The 15,091-nt window shown below is 48.3% G+C and overlaps 7 protein-coding genes across 10 annotated transcripts; 4 read left to right on the top strand and 3 right to left on the bottom strand.

Annotated features, from left to right (window-relative positions):
- Positions 1-596: 596 nt before the first annotated feature.
- Positions 597-1,009, bottom strand: PPTG_22962 (hypothetical protein; the record flags this gene model as incomplete). Its single annotated transcript, XM_008907684.1, has 2 exons — positions 597-716; positions 839-1,009. The coding sequence occupies 2 exons, from the start codon at positions 1,007-1,009 to the stop codon at positions 597-599; spliced, it is 291 nt and encodes a 96-aa protein (XP_008905932.1).
- Positions 1,010-1,829: 820 nt separating this feature from the next.
- Positions 1,830-2,099, bottom strand: PPTG_11577 (hypothetical protein; the record flags this gene model as incomplete). The annotated part of the gene is made up of 1 exon (XM_008907683.1): positions 1,830-2,099. One exon carries the CDS (start codon positions 2,097-2,099, stop codon positions 1,830-1,832), a length of 270 nt encoding a protein of 89 aa, XP_008905931.1.
- A 921-nt stretch (positions 2,100-3,020) lies between these two features.
- PPTG_22961 (hypothetical protein) lies at positions 3,021-3,669 on the top strand (the record flags this gene model as incomplete). The annotated part of the gene is made up of 2 exons (XM_008907682.1): positions 3,021-3,047; positions 3,508-3,669. 2 exons carry the CDS (start codon positions 3,021-3,023, stop codon positions 3,667-3,669), a joined length of 189 nt encoding a protein of 62 aa, XP_008905930.1.
- A 2,521-nt stretch (positions 3,670-6,190) lies between these two features.
- On the top strand, positions 6,191-8,257 carry PPTG_11576 (hypothetical protein; the record flags this gene model as incomplete). Its single annotated transcript, XM_008907681.1, has 3 exons — positions 6,191-6,200; positions 6,371-8,097; positions 8,168-8,257. 3 exons carry the CDS (start codon positions 6,191-6,193, stop codon positions 8,255-8,257), a joined length of 1,827 nt encoding a protein of 608 aa, XP_008905929.1.
- PPTG_11575 (hypothetical protein) lies at positions 6,200-12,139 on the bottom strand. Of its 4 annotated transcripts, none has more exons than XM_008907678.1 (5): positions 11,836-12,121; positions 11,617-11,766; positions 9,232-11,552; positions 8,323-9,166; positions 6,200-8,289 (listed from the first exon to the last, which is right to left on the bottom strand). In XM_008907678.1, the coding sequence occupies exons 1-4, from the start codon at positions 12,112-12,114 to the stop codon at positions 8,605-8,607; spliced, it is 3,312 nt and encodes a 1,103-aa protein (XP_008905926.1). In that variant the 5' UTR covers positions 12,115-12,121; the 3' UTR covers positions 6,200-8,289; positions 8,323-8,604. The 4 variants fall into 4 exon arrangements, with proteins under 4 accessions (XP_008905926.1, XP_008905927.1, XP_008905925.1 ...); XM_008907679.1 differs by having other exon boundaries at positions 6,200-8,494; positions 8,571-9,166; XM_008907677.1 differs by having other exon boundaries at positions 6,200-9,166; positions 11,836-12,139.
- Positions 12,140-13,576: 1,437 nt separating this feature from the next.
- PPTG_22960 (hypothetical protein) lies at positions 13,577-13,932 on the top strand (the record flags this gene model as incomplete). The annotated part of the gene is made up of 2 exons (XM_008907676.1): positions 13,577-13,583; positions 13,823-13,932. The coding sequence occupies 2 exons, from the start codon at positions 13,577-13,579 to the stop codon at positions 13,930-13,932; spliced, it is 117 nt and encodes a 38-aa protein (XP_008905924.1).
- Positions 13,933-14,293: 361 nt separating this feature from the next.
- Positions 14,294-14,434, top strand: PPTG_22959 (hypothetical protein; the record flags this gene model as incomplete). The annotated part of the gene is made up of 1 exon (XM_008907675.1): positions 14,294-14,434. The coding sequence occupies one exon, from the start codon at positions 14,294-14,296 to the stop codon at positions 14,432-14,434; it is 141 nt and encodes a 46-aa protein (XP_008905923.1).
- Positions 14,435-15,091: the final 657 nt, after the last annotated feature.

The raw sequence follows: 15,091 nt of genomic DNA, 5'->3' as shown, positions 1-15,091 counted from the left end.
CCCCCCACTGCAATCCGAGAAGTCAATTACGAAACCAGGGTACTTGTACTTGACAATATTATATGTGTTATCCAAATCTAACATGCTTGCGACATCAGGATTGTGTTGGACTTCAATATAGCGTTTAATTAAATTCCAACTGATTCATCCAATTCTAATACATGTATGATTGGCAGCAGAGCCCGTCCCTAAACGGGGCCCAACAACACCTTCTGTTTTGTCGAATGGCAAAGAACCAGCAGCGAGTTCCGATCTCGCCCAGCATCATCCAATTAGTACATCCGAAAACGCAAAACTCTAGAACTGCGGCCATACGGTCCGCCTGGTTCTTCTTTCTCCATGATTTTCACATAATTCTGTACCTTTTCGAGCACAGGCACTGGACCTGGAGGAAATGGTACAAACTCTCACAAAAGAGCCATGCAACATCCAAATCGTCCTCAGGACACCCAGGCAAGAGCAGCACAGGTGTACCCAAGAGTAGGCGGCCGGCTGATCGCGCGATCCTTTCAAATATGCTAACAGAATTTCTAACAGGAACGAAGGGACGGTATCTTCCAAATCTCTCCGTGTTGGCTACACCCGCTTCCATGTCGCTACTGCTGGGCGCTGCAGCCGCCGTCGTGTGTGGTACTGGCAGCCTTCCCCCCGTCGTCTATGCTGATGGTGCTGGACTCCCCCGTCGTATGTGCTGATGCTGGGTGTCCCCAACGTGTCTGCATTGGTGCAGGGCACTCGTCCGTATCAATAAATGGTCTGTTTAAAATCTTGAAGTGGTGCTTTCGTGTGTGCAGCAAGCCATTAGCTGACAGAGCAGGGAGCTCATTTCCATCCTTACACGCAGCGTGTATTCGCGTTTGAGAGACGCGTTGAACGTTTCAACGGGGCTATTCGTCACAGCAAACACCGGAGGAGTATGGAAAACCTGCCCTCCAGAATCGACCGTTTTTTTAGCCATTGTCACTTGAAGTGTTCCCAGAAGCTTGTGAGGACCGGGTGCAGCGCCCATTCTTTCAAGATTTGTGTCTTGGATTCTTCATACTCCAACTCACTGCCGCCAAAGTGCAATTCATGCACACCTCTAGTCACTACACTGTAGAGAGAATGGTGAAGCTTCCTCGTCTTCTCATGCACTCTCGCAGCTACATGATAAAAGCACATAAGCACTTCAACTTCGCTATCAGCGCGCAGTACACGTACAACGGTATTGTATTGAGCGTCGTCTGCGTCGCCCGTTGCAAATCGTATAGTAACTTTTTTACCAGTCAGAGACTTGAGTGTACACCTTTCGGAGGTCATTTGCGCCTCCGAAAAAAGAGATAAATGTTCGGCAACAGTCTGTAATGCCCACGACAAACACAGGGTAGTCAACGTGGTTCAATTCGAACGTCGCGTCCATATGTAGGACGAAAGTCGCAAAAAATCGATTTGCCTGGCGCAGCAATGTCTTCGATGACACCCCACCAAAAACGGGCTCGCATCAGCTCCCGACCCAACGTAGGGTCTCCCATCTTCCTCCGCTCTCTTCGTTAATGTAAATGCAACGAAATCTTGCTCCTGGCCTGTGAAGGCTGTTTCGCGTACTATACGCCGCAAGTCGTCGAGGTAGTCGTTGGTCCCAATCGTTTTAGTAAGGTAGTTGTAGACAAAACGCTACACAATTTTTAGAGGTAGCAACGTGTCGGGGCCTAGCCCAAACTTTTGCGTTATTCCGGTGCAGATTCGAACCGGTTTTAGGTCTTGGTCAGCCGTTCGTGAGCAAACCCTTGCATTGATCGCGTCATGCGGGGTGGATGTGGCGATCGGCTAGCGGTCACGTGCGAGCCCACCTAGAAGAGGTCCAACGGATCTTGTTGCTCGCACTTAAGCAGCTTGCCGCGCCACTCGCAGCGAGCATACGGCATTGCAGCCGTACACTCGCTGCACGCGCAACGTAACAGGCGCTTTTTGATGTTGTGGGGTACCGCGTTGGTGCAGATAGTGCATGGAACATGGTCACTCTTAGCAATTTTGAAGATCTTGAATGACTCCAGAAGTAGGTCGATGTCTTCCTGGTTCATGCCGACAGCGAGTTTCGTCCAGGGCAGTGCGCGAGGCATAGTTCGATGTTAGAGAAGAGGGGAGTTGCGTGAAATCTTTAGAAGTGAACCTCTGTTGGAGCCAACGGACTTGTCTCCTTGCTAGCATGCTCTTGGTTAAAAGCACTGTGGTTGATGAGTTTTGATGGGGTGATAAACGAATGGCTATAAAGATAAAGAATTTCAGTGTCCGTACACACTGCGAGTGCTGTCAAATTCTATTCGATATTATTAATTGTTCAAAGATTAAAAAAGAGAGGTTTATGGTACTGGTAGTACAGTCTGAGTGGTGCATAATTTTCTTGGTGTTTTAAGGATGTTCTCCTGGCCCTGGGAGCCTCTGCTCTCGGATTTCCTGACATAGAAAGGAGAAAACTAGCTGTGCCATCGTTGAAGGAGTATCTATCAGCTTAGTGTCGATGTAAGCTTTCATTTCCCGAGCTAGGTTAGCCTCCACAGGTGGCAGAAGTGTATCGACAGCCACAGCGTGTCTTCCTTTATCCAATAATAAAGTGAAATCAACTTCTTGGCATGTTAACTTCTTGTAGCGTGCCCTACATTGCTCGCCAGATGCTTGGCAGTTCTTGGAGGCGCACTTCGTTAGCCTACAACGCATCGCACGCGATGTTTCGGCCAAGGAATCTTCGCCTCGATCAACATGATCCATTGTGCAGTGCATTAGATTATTATTTTATCTGTTGTAAATCTATGTAGCTGCTTTTTGACATCTTGCTAGGATGCTGCGTCGCCACTTCACCACAATTCTCTTCAGGAATCCTACCACGACGACCCTGCCGTGACCGTGCCATTCTCTTCCATCGTGACACTGGAGAAATGAGCAAATATATACGTTTAGACTGACAAAACATTGGTTTTGCTTTTTAACGGCTTGTGTGCGAACTTAAAGTGGTTAAATGCGTTGGTTTTCAGCTGGGAAAATCTATGGAGATCGAGGCTACGGAGATCGAGGTGTGAAAACCATGCGACTGGTCACACCCAAAAATACTTTTCACAAAAATAGTCACTACAGATTCTTTTTCAAAACGAAAAATAGACAGCCCATTTTCCGCAACTACAAAATCCCGTCCAAATTACATGTTTACAATTAGTAAAAAAAAAACGTGGCAGCGGTTAGCGTTCAATTCCTATTTATTAACTTTGAAGTCTTATGCAAGCATCTAGTTTCGGTTGCAATTCTGGCATAGCTAACGCTTTGAAGAACAAAGTCATTTTCAAAACGACGGACTGCCTTCCAGGCAATGGCCTCCTCGAAAAACACAACTCCGTCTTCGGTCACCTTTTCGATATCTCCGCTGCCATAAATCGTCTATGATTCACAGAGGCTGCTCTTCACAGCTGGAACCGCAAGCAAGTTGTCGACGTGACTAAGGCCCATCATAAGAAAAACAGGTCAAGGGAGATTTGGCAGAGAGACTTCAAGTGCGATAAGTTCGGTCGTACGCAGAGCAACTGGGGTCTGACAGATGAAGATCGCGTTAGAACTCAACGTACAACAGGCAAGATTGGCTGCAGGATGAAGATTCGTCTGGAAGCTTTAGAACCCAACAAAACAGGCGGTCAATGGAAATAGTCCACCTCAATGGGTCTCCGTATCACAATCACCCAGCTTCAAGTGTTCACCCAGACCACAGACGTAGAGACATGCAGCGAATTACGTCTGTCGGTCTCTCAGCAGCAGATTTGGTTGCATCTCAGGCTGCTGTTGGTGTTTCCCCAGAGGTTGTGGTGGCTTCATTTAATATTTTGATTGGAAGTACAAAACCAAATTGGTCCATTGCTGGACCTTGCAATACTTGCATTTCGGGTACCGGGATACCTCTCCGGTCGAGAGTACACTCGCCAAATGTAAGTGTTGGTTAGAGTCTTCTAGAGGTGACCTTTTAACGGTATTCAAGAAATTGCTTCCGTGGTGGGTTTCGTGTATTAACCCTTTCGTGAACGGGTACTTTTGACTGGCTATATTATAGTATAGAAGGTCAAGTCATTAGGCCATAAAAGGGGCATTTCCCCCCTTTCATAAACTACGGTACTACATCAAATCTTTTGCAAATTCTTGTAGTTCAAGTAGAAAGGGCGAATCCGCCTCGTCCACGCACAAAAATAATGAAAGGGTGCATTTTGACCCCATTCGTGGATGACACGAGTGGTACTTAAGGATATGCCCTCCAAAGGGGGAAAATGCCCCATTGACCACAAAAGGGTTAAGAAAGTTTCCTATGGAGGCCACGTCTGCACGATATTATTAACATAATCAAGTCAGATAGGCAGCATAAGCTCCAGACCCAACATTTCCATGCACACTGGCAAACTCGCAGCGGCCACACCGAAAATTATGGGTCATGTGTGATAGAACCTGCTCCTCTAAGACCCAAGAATGGCTCCAAAAGGCGAAAGACCCACAAGAAAAACCATGGCCAGTCTGGTACAGCGCAGGATCCTACCTACAGTGAATGAGTTGATCGAAACAACCCAGCCCCAAGTCCGGTTCCACAGTCGAATTTTGTGGAACTGCTTGTTTCTAGCACGGCTCCATCGGAAGCTGCATCTACTCCTGCTCCACAACTCCCTCCATTCCACGATATTCTCCGTAGAAACTCGGACCATCAACAAAGTGAGTCATCAGAAGTGTCTTACCTTCAGAATTACCTTCCTCCGAGAACTTGGAGTTTTGCAAGGCGTAAGCCATACTAAGAAAAGGTTCCATAAATTGAATATCATCACAATCCACAAGATCGTATAACATTTTATATAAAACTGTCAATACGATATTATATTCGAATATTTCTAGAAAATGATACAGTTATTTACTAATACTACACGAAGTATTAACCAGTATATTCGTGCAACATTACCCCATAAAACCCACACCATTTCACGGTTAATACCCCTACCACCACCCGTAGCCTTCAGGCATTGGTTATATACGACACTTGATCTCATACGTACGTATATATTTTATCAAATGTTGCGTGTATGTATCCATTTTGTTATGCAAAACATCTTTATAAAATTGTCTTTTACACGTTTCAAAAAAGGTTTTGCTCTGACCAAATTTGTTTTTGTTCTATCCTTTTTGTACTATTTTTTAATTGTAACACACCAGATTTTCCCTTTTCAACTCCTTTGCTGTCGTGAATTGCTCCCTTTCTTTCTGCTCATAATAGTTTTTTGGTACCTAGTTTTGAATAGGTCTGCCTTTCTGGATTTTGTATGTAGATCACTTTTTCGAATTGTATTTTGCTCCAATATTTATGCTATGCTATCAATCCCATAAATAAGTGAGCCTCTCACGAAGAGGGTCACGGAATTGAGAAAGACAACTTCGGGTCTCGAAAAATTGTGGTACTCCTGTGTTAGGCCGGGTTCTATCGACGGCACGGCTGTCGTGTGCTCGTGGCTTCGTCACATACTTGATGTATTGAAGCTGTGGAGCGAGAGTGGCTGCTATCATGGCGATATTCGCTGGAGAATTTGGTGAAGGACCCGAACATGTCGAGGCGGTGGATTCTTGTGAACATCGCGCGAGTCTAGTATTGTGGCCAAGGAGAAAGACCAAACCGTTGCTACGACGACTTGGTTCGGCTTGGCGCGTTGATGAACGAGCTTCATTGCAATTTCACATTGACGAAGAATTTATTGTTCTTTGGGACGCGCTCCTCTCTGCTCGAACGAGGTCTGCATTTGTGCCTGCTGCGGGAATCTTAGAGGTGTCTCTGCTGTCTAGAGGATAAATTAGGCGTTGTGTTTCTGGCTATGGCGTACAAATTAATCAGGGTGGTTGAGACTGTGAAGATTCGTCGATTTCTTCACAGTCTCAACAATACAAGTTGTATTGTAGCAGGACAACAGTCATGAGTCGCACAGTAGTAGTAGTAAAAAAAAACGAGTAATTCGCACAACGTGCGTTTCTTAACATCGAAAACATCGCCTTTTTCACTTGCATTTAAAAGGATTATTACAGGAAAAGCATGCATTATTTAGCACCTCTCCGTTTTGGTGTCACTAGCAATCTAAGCAAATCTGCGCAAGCAAAGCAGCACCTACCGAGCGACGTGGCAAGGTCGCTGGAATATCAAGAATGCTTGTAGCCAATGGAGAAACGTACGAAGAATCCTGCGCTTCTTGTTATTTTATCACCAAATTTGCATGATTTGAGGCCTATTAGGACTCTAATCTGAGTATTTTGGTCTAATTGATCGCCCCCTACATGTAAAAATACGCTCATGGTGTCTCTCTGGGCTGCTGCTTAATACCATAGCGTTAACCTACAGCTAAGCTCCACGTTGTCAAGATGGCACACCCAGACCGCCAGCGCTCCTTGACGGAGCAACTGGGGCTAGTAAAACCACCTGGATTTGCTCCACGACTCGCCCAACCAGCGTCCGTGGCCGCTATGGCTGGCGCGGCGCAACGAAGGAAAATCTCGACAAGGCCCCAACCTTTACCACTTTGGCAGAACCTTTCCAGCGATCTCTGCTTCGACGTGTATTTCCATCTTCCTGGTCGGTCAGCACTCGGGAAGTTGTCTGTCCATCGCTCGCAGTCTCTAATGTGTATGCAGGCAGCGCTACAGCGTCACTTCGGAGTTCCATTCGAGCAGCAGCGACTCTTTTTCCACGACGAACAACTCGAAGGTGACGACGAAGTCATCGACTACGGATTACAAGATAAAAGCGTTGTAACCGTGCGGATATCGCCGCGTTTCCGTCGTATCGGCGACGTCTTCTCTACAATCCGTACCATCCGATTTCCAAGCCCATCGTCAAAACTAGAAGACTACCAGATCGTCGAAATCCCCGCTAAACTACCACCTTTGCGTGTCGTATTGCAACGAATCATCCACGCCATCACATACCTCACAATACTCGACCGGAAGCAGGAGCAACGAACTCATCGCCGCGTTTGGCGTCAACATGCCTCCTTCTGGGACAGCCAAACGCCCACAGCACCGTCAAATTCAGATGATACAAGACCCTCTTCATACGTGCTTCAAGCCAGCAGCTCTGATCACGTATCGACTCTCCTAGCGCTTGCAAAAACTCACGGCGTTCAGTCTCGCCTGCATCGTCCTCCAGCTCATCGTTCGTCTGCAGATCTCCGCAATCTCAAGAAATGGTTCGCAAGTCTCAAATATTTCGCGGACGCTCAACTTCCCGACTCGATTTTCCAAGAACTCGCACGTACGAGCACCTACATGCGTGTAAAATGTGGAGACTTCGTGTTCCGTCAGGGAGAAACAGGCGACTGTTTCTACGTCCTCATAACTGGTTGTGTGTCTTTAGCAGCGTACAACACGGGGTTCTTTCGTACACTCACACCAGGTTCTTGTTTCGGAGAGATCAGTCTCATTGAGCCGCAAGGTCTCCGTACAGCTAGCGCCTGTGCCACGTTCTGCACTGCATGGACGGAGCTCGCCGTTGTCTCTGGAGATCTATATCGACGTGCCATTAAACCATACAAACAAGTAGTCTTACGAGCCACTGAGAAGGCCATCGCATCGATCCCAAGACTACACGCTCTACCGCCGCACATCATCACTCATCTCGCATACGCTGCCAAGTCCCTCACAGCACGACAAGGTCGACAAATTATCAGTCGTGGAGAGGAGATCACTGTGCTCGTTCTACTAATTCAAGGCAGCGTCAAAGTCTCCAAGCCAAACGACAAGCCTATCGTCGCTGTTGTTCAAGCTCCAGCCATTTTCGGCCAAGAAGGAGCGCTCGCAACGACAGCATCACTAGCTCCTTGGGATATCATCGCACTGGATACTTGTTCGTTGCTCTGTGTTCGTAAAGACACCATCGCGTCCTTCCTCTCTCCACTGCAAGACGTCGTGCGAGCGCTTATGAATGAACACTTTCAGAGACTTCGAGAGTTCACTCAACGCTTTCATATCGACAGAGCACTTGCACACCAATCCAGCGCAATTGATCACCATGGCCCCGTCAGTCCTTCGAAACACTCGAGGAACAAGAGTATCGTCTTCCCACATCTCCTCGTACGCGAAACAACCATGCCAGATATCCCCGTCTCAAGGTTACATGAGCTCGCGAGACCAGCAACTACAGACAATCGTGAGCACAGAAGACCACCATCGCCCCGTAAACGACCGACCACAAGAGCCTCGTCCTGTGCAGAAGTCGAAGCCCAGTTCTTGAGTCGCGTGCTGCCTTTCAGCGGGATCATCGACCTTCATGACCAACTGCGCTTCGTCTCAGTCGACCAGAAACAACTCGTAGATGAAGACATGGACGACTCGAGAATTGCAGCGTTGCTGAGTGGTCTGCGTCGCCTCCCTCCTCAAGATGTTCACTTGTTGCCTGTCTGTCCTAGCTCTCCGAACAGAACATCCCACTACCGGTTTGCCCCATTGAAATCACCGTAAAACTCCGTTCCTGAAGCACCCAAAAGAGACCCAAGTAACTCAAAACACGAACCTGCGAGCAGCAAAGCGAGGCAAGTAAAGCTCACCCGATCGATGTTTCTAATTTCTGGATCGACGCCCTTAAGCCTGGTCACGACGGATGTAGAACAACACGTACGCTTTGGGCGAGACCGCATCTTCTGCTGTTGTAGTACTGGTATGGCTGTCGTTGAAGTCAAACCAGCGCTTGATGACCGGGTTCTTCGCCACAGCGGTGTAGTGTCCACCTCCAAGACCCCCCATGTGTTCAGAGACGGCGTAGAGATCGTAAATGGGCTCTGACCCGTTCCCTGGTCCGACCACGAACTCCGACAGGTCCAGACTTTCGATGGGGAAATCGACCAGCGTCGAGATCTTGTCTCGGTGCATGTAGAAGGAATTCTGTGCGTACCGGAAGCGCTTGAGGTGGAAGATCAGCACCTTGGGGAGCGAGAACAAGTCGAACTTTTTGAACGCGCGCACGTGGTTCTTGCACTTGGGACAGTACCAGGTATCGGCTTCTCCAAGCTGCTCGCGCTCCGTGAACTTGGTTAAGCAGTCGAACAGCGTGAGACGCGCTGGTTTCGACGAGATTTCGAGATTCTTCATCGACTCGTGGAGCTCGATACGCTTGGCTGAAGTCTCGTCGTAGCCTCGTTGGTATCTGTACATGAATATGATTAGAATTACAGCTCTTAACTGCGAGCATAACATAAATTGTAGACGTACCCATTGCGTTTCCACTCGAGAGTAAAGCTGAATGGTCTTTTCGTGTTGCCAGAGACGTCCACAGGCTCGCCATCGCGTGGTAAGTCGCTAATAAACGTCGTTCCTCCGTTAGGTTCAGTCACGTGAAGACGGTAGGGCAACCGCTGGTCACTGCGGCATCCAAAACTCGTGTTGGACTCCTTATCTGCCTCCTCCGTGGCCACAAGACGATGTACAACTTGCCAGACTTTCTCATGGATCTCCGTTTTCGTCCATTTCCGGTCGATTGATACCAGAAGCGGCGTATTGAAGAGCTCCACCTCCACTCGACGTTGTTTAGGGCCATAACCATCCTCCACCAGCATATCGTAGCCCTCGGAATGAGCTCGTCCGTCCACCGGCGACGCAACAGGAGCTTGATGCAGCAATTCCACGAGATGCATTTGCTTGGGCTCTGGCTCGGATTCCATTGTACCTAACTTCCTTGGGCCAGGAGGACGGATAGTGGGAGACGAGAACGAGTACTCCGTCACCGGCAGCTCCAGTTCGTATGCATGAAGGACGTCTTCACGCACTCGTTCAACTGAGAATCTGTCCGAATAGGCCTTGATAATACGGTGATTCCATACCTCGACGAAGAAGATCCGTGAGGTAGGAATACCCGATAGTTCGCTGAGTTTCTCTTTTGCATCTTGTAAGCTGCAAGCGTCTTTGGGAAGACGCAAAGCGTACTTCATTGGGATGTCTCCATTGGCCCAGAAGAGCTGGACTTGTACGCTCACAGTCTCGTTGTTCGGGATCGGCACGGACAGGTTCATATACGGGTCGAAAGTGATCGATTCGTTGCCACACTCCGGGTCTGAACACGTCACATGGCTTCGTAGTTGGCCCATGAAGTTGTCCACGATGATACTGTCGTTACGACGCAGAAACTGCTGCCACTCTTCTCGTGCCACCTCCGGATCACTGCGACCATTGCGTTCAACTGGTTTAGTGTACGGCTTGGACTTGACGCGATTGAGGTCTTCGTGGAGTCCATCGAGCAGGAAATTCATGAGTTCTTGGCTGTCTTGTTGCTGATATCCAGCGAACTGCGGCGCGTATTGACCAATCACCGATTTGAGCTTCGTGGGGGTCACCACTTTGTACTCATTGCTCCACATCTTGCGCAACAGACTGGCGAACTCGACCGCCATGATGCCTTTCATACCCAGCGGATTGTCTCTGTTAATTTCCTTCGAGAAGAACAAACCGCCGGTTTCTGGATCCTTTTTGAGAAAATATTCTCTCAGAGGCGCAGTATTGATCAAGCACTGCAGCATACTGTTCATAAAGCACGTGTTTCCCAGGTTTGAAAGCCCCACGACTCCTTCAAACTCTGGACGACCTCGCCCTGCTTCAAAGTCCCGTCCGTATCTGTAAGAATGCGCCGGAGAATACGAGGACACGGGGGAGGTGACGACAGTTGACGCGTTAACCGCCTTGTGGGTGCCTACAGGACACAGCATTTCGTCTTGAGCGTCCATCCACTGCTTATTGCCACTCATTTCGAGCTCGATCCTTAGTGAATCGTCCATCTCGTTCTTCTCTAAGTCCGTGACACGCGCTATGCGCCATTCTGGGTAGCTTTTCCCATTCACTACTCTGCCCACGAGGATCTCGTCATTAAGCTGAAAATCGCGCCAATTCCGGACCTTCGTGTGCAGTGGAGCTAGTCGAGAGGACGTGCGATTGATCCACTCATCCCACTTGGCTGTCCAGCCTCGATAATGCACTTTAACTTGAGCCTCCGTCAAGTCCACCACGCGAGATTCGTACCATTTCTTGTCTGTATCCAGAGCGTCGATCAGCTGGTCCTTCTGCAGTGTAAACCTCCAAGCTTCGGCCTGAATTTCGCTGTAGAACTTCCCCTGTCTCCAGTCGTGCCCTTGTTGAGCAACAAACCTCCCTTCGACGAGTAAATGGTGCAGTTTCTCCTTCCCAGGCTTATAATCGCGTTGTTCCAGCTGCAATTCACCCACTGTAGTGCTCTCAACGAGGATGTCTGGATCTCCAGAGCTGGTAAACCCGTTAGTCGGGCGTTCCTCCTTCACCACGGCGTCTCTAAGTGGCGTCCAGGACGAATCCTCGTCGATCCTGTAACATACTTGCACTGCCAGGCTCACGTTATCCTGTGTAACATCTGGGAACATTTCTCGGAGCTGTGGCTCAGCTGCCGCCTTCCAGATCTTCAGTTGCAGCTCCTTAAGCGAGCATTTCTCACTTGCAGTCAGTATTAGGGGCTTCTGCTCGGCATCTATCAGCTCCGCGGGCTTTTCCAGCCCCGTACGCCACCCCAGCACCTATCATAAATAAATATATCAGCAGGCTGAACCCTCGTTCTACTATATGTAAGTAAATAATTACCTCGAAAATGACAGGATTCACCTCCACAATCCGGTTTTTGGCAGGTCCGCGCGTTATCACAGGCCTTGAGATCTCCCAGTCGAAACCGAAGCGGTCCGATAGTTGGTTCCACACTCTTTGGCTCACCAGGCGGTAGTCCCTGCCCTCTACCTGCATATATCCAAAGTAACAACGTTAAACAGGGTAGCCCGGGCTCTACAGCTCTGTTGTACCTCGTACCAGCATGGGTTTAAGCACAGTGACCTCGCGCTTCTGACTACTGAGTTCTAGCTCCAGTAACGGAGCGTTGTGGACCCGTAGCTCGCTGTTTCCGCGCGGTAAGGCGTCGTCCGAGTCGTCCGCGTCATCGTCCGTATCGTCGCTGGTAGACGCACCAAGCACGCGCGTCCACCAAGCCGAGGAGACAAGGAACCAGTCGTCGCCCTCGCGCAGCTGATCCTCGCGTAGCTGCTGCTCCAGATCCGCCGCCAGTATCTCCATCCGTTTACTAGGCGCCATGGAGTCGAATTTCTGTCTATGACGGAGGAAACCGACGTTTGCGAATTTTAGCCAATCAAAATGCAAAGTGTTATTCCTTTTGGGGGGAATACCACTTCGGTGACAGTACTATTTGGAGTACTATTGCTATATCTCATTTTGCTGAAATAAGTATTAAAATAGAGTACTATCCGATTAATCTCCGTTGTCAGCAAAGATAATATAATATCAATTCGCATTTTATCAATAGGGGTTCTCCAAATTTTTCCCAAAGTGGAGAGAAAGAAAGTTTTTTGTTTTGCTTTTTCGTTGCAGCTGAATAATGATGGTACAATTTCAATGAACGAGGTAAAGAGTGTGAAAGGAGTCTTTATTGACCACAACGCCGCAGATCGTCCATTTTTTGTTGGCTGGGGTGAGCTTCTAGCTAAATATTTTTCACCACCTCCTGCGGGTTATACAGCAAACTATCTATTTGAGATGGAGTATGCACAGCTCGAAAGACGGTTGACACACCTGACGACGAGGCTATTATTTTTCCTATGATGGACCCGAGTAACATCCTAGCGTCCGTAAGGCACTAATATTGGAGTTGTTTGGATCCAACATCCCCACCATTTGGGAAGCCTCACTCTCTGGTGTCCAGCTACCAAAACACCCCACAAAAAACTTTCAACCAAGAAAATGAAATCACTAGCAGCAAAGTACTTCTCCATTCCAAAACAATACCTGAAGTGTTACCCAAACGTACCAGAAGCCATTGCTAGCGCATTAACGGCGGAATGAAGAATGATGGTACAATATCAACATTGTAATTGTCGTTTTCTCGGACAGTAACAACAGCTACGTATACCTGGATCGAAATGGTACCTGGTTTGAGTAGAAAGTATACGGTATATCGCAGCTTTATTTACTGGTCATAGTTGTTGGAGGTCGTAAGGGTACATGCTATGGCGTTAGGTAGGCTGTGGTTTTAGGTATGTACTCATTCATCAGACAAACCACAGAGCTCTAGCAAACAAGGTAGCTGGTTCTGATTAAGGCTGAGGTTGTTTTGCGCCGTATAACTGGTGCGTAGCACCTATGCGGCCTTCAGAGTGGACGAACTTCCAGTATACCGATTGAATTCGTCTAGCAACGAAATTCTTCGCAATAGTCGCAACGGCTGTTGTTTCGCAATTCTGGTAAACAAAGCGAAAAGCAGAATGAATTGAAAAATTACGAAATGACTGCTCAGTACAGGATTTTCCCTCTTGAGAGTCTTGCGCTTTACAAGCTTGCATCCTCCTGGCTGCTTTCACTTCACGTCCGTCTCCCTCAAACCCCAGTGCCACTGGCCACTGAGCTCAGCGCTTGGTCTTGAAGTCGAACGAAGATTGCAGCTGCACGACTGCCAGCAGACTCAGCTTGGTGTTGAATACTCCATCGCTTATCGAAAGCGAGAAGGTGTTGGAGGATCATTTGATCCCGTTGAATTGCATAGATGAGAGGTACGTTTCGAGCAGATTTACACAGGATTATGACAGGATTTAACCAGGATGTAAATGCGTTATTTTTAGATGGGCTACCCCAGCGCAAAAACTGAGCAAGGTTCACCAGTTCGCGTACGAGAGGTTCGATCGCCATGCCTCTCACTCAAAAACGCGGGCAGTATGATCACAATCGGAGCGATACAGACAGGCTGTTAGGGCGACACATCTAATCGCTAACGAGCTCGCGGATGTTGAAGATGAGGAGGAGTTCAAGGAAATGCTCGATTTTATCCTGAACCAATGGAGAAACGTGCACCAACGTAAGGTTGCGCCTACGGCAATTGATGACGAGGCAGATGTGAAATGAGAGTTTGGAATTAGTAGTAGCGGGGATGATGAAGACGGTGACGGAGTTTCGAGTGGAGATGTTGATGAGCATTCTGAAGCGACAATCCGACTTAACCCCAAAGCAAAGAAGGTGGGGGCTCCGAAGAAAGTCAAGGCAAAAATGGTCGCAGACGAAAAGGTTGACAGAAAGTGATTCAAAGCTCTGGAGAAAGGCCGAAAAATCGCAGGAGAAGTTACGCTACAAGGCCTGTTAAACGCGTTAGAATGTGAACAACCTACCGTTGCAGACACACAGCGCCGATTGTCCGGGGTGATGGTGAAAGACAAAGACGCGGAGGAAAAAACCGAAGTTTAAACGACATAAGAATCCTGTTTTAATCATGGACGCTTTCTACATTCTTCCTGTGAAGCTTCTCGACGCGTGCTTGAAGGTCCTGCCGATCTCGAACACGCGTGCAAGCGCCATATCTGTGGATGACAATACCCCCAACGAAGCACAAGTCTACGGACGACCTAATTGAGTGTGTGCAGATTAAAAACGTGGGTACTTTTTCGAGAAATCAGATCGAGACCTGCAGAAGGGTTCAAAATTTGAAAGAAGTTGTGCAGCTCGGGCTTGACATGCACAAATGGCTGTTGGAGAAGGGTATGCCATCGCTACCAGCAGAGTATCACGAATCAGCCAGGAAGGTGGCGAGTGAAGTTATGGCTACATTCCCGTACAAGCGGATCAATGGTCTCTCTAATCTACCGGAGTATACATACTCGATTTTGTATCGAGCCACACCACTGACATGGCTTACGGATGCAGCCATTCAAGCCTGTTGCGAACGTCTAGCCAGTGATTTCATTGGATGTAGATTTGCGGGGTTCCAGAGCGCCCAACTGAGGACAAAGAGAATGCATAACAGTGAAGAGACGCCCGTGGATGCGCACGTTCGGGACCGTATTCTCGAGCAGGTTGATACTGTCCTCCTCCCTCTCAACTTCATGAATTTTCACTGGTGCTGTATTGTGGTTAAGGCTCACGCCAAGCGCATCTTCTTCTATGACCCGCTGAACCAAGGTCCATACATGAAGGCAGCCCAAGCAATCGCTACACAGCTGAAATTAGTGGACTACGCGACTACGAAGTTATTCCGCAGAATAACCCCATCCAATTTGATGGGTATAGCTGT

Source organism: Phytophthora parasitica (assembly GCF_000247585.1).
Source record: "Phytophthora parasitica INRA-310 unplaced genomic scaffold supercont2.27, whole genome shotgun sequence".
Taxonomy (NCBI): Eukaryota; Oomycota; class Peronosporomycetes; order Peronosporales; family Peronosporaceae; genus Phytophthora; species Phytophthora nicotianae.
This window is presented reverse-complemented; position numbering and strand designations above follow the sequence as displayed.

Excerpts from the sequence above, each read along its gene's own strand:
- PPTG_11575 (XM_008907677.1), bottom strand. The coding sequence starts at position 12,114 with ATGGCGCCTAGTAAACGGATGGAGATACTGGCGGCGGATCTGGAGCAG. Across the intron at positions 11,553-11,616 it reads TGAATCCTGTCATTTTCGAG|GTGCTGGGGTGGCGTACGGG; the intron begins GTAATTATTTAC and ends TATTTATGATAG. Across the intron at positions 9,167-9,231 it reads CTCGAGTGGAAACGCAATGG|ATACCAACGAGGCTACGACG; the intron begins GTACGTCTACAA and ends ATTCATGTACAG.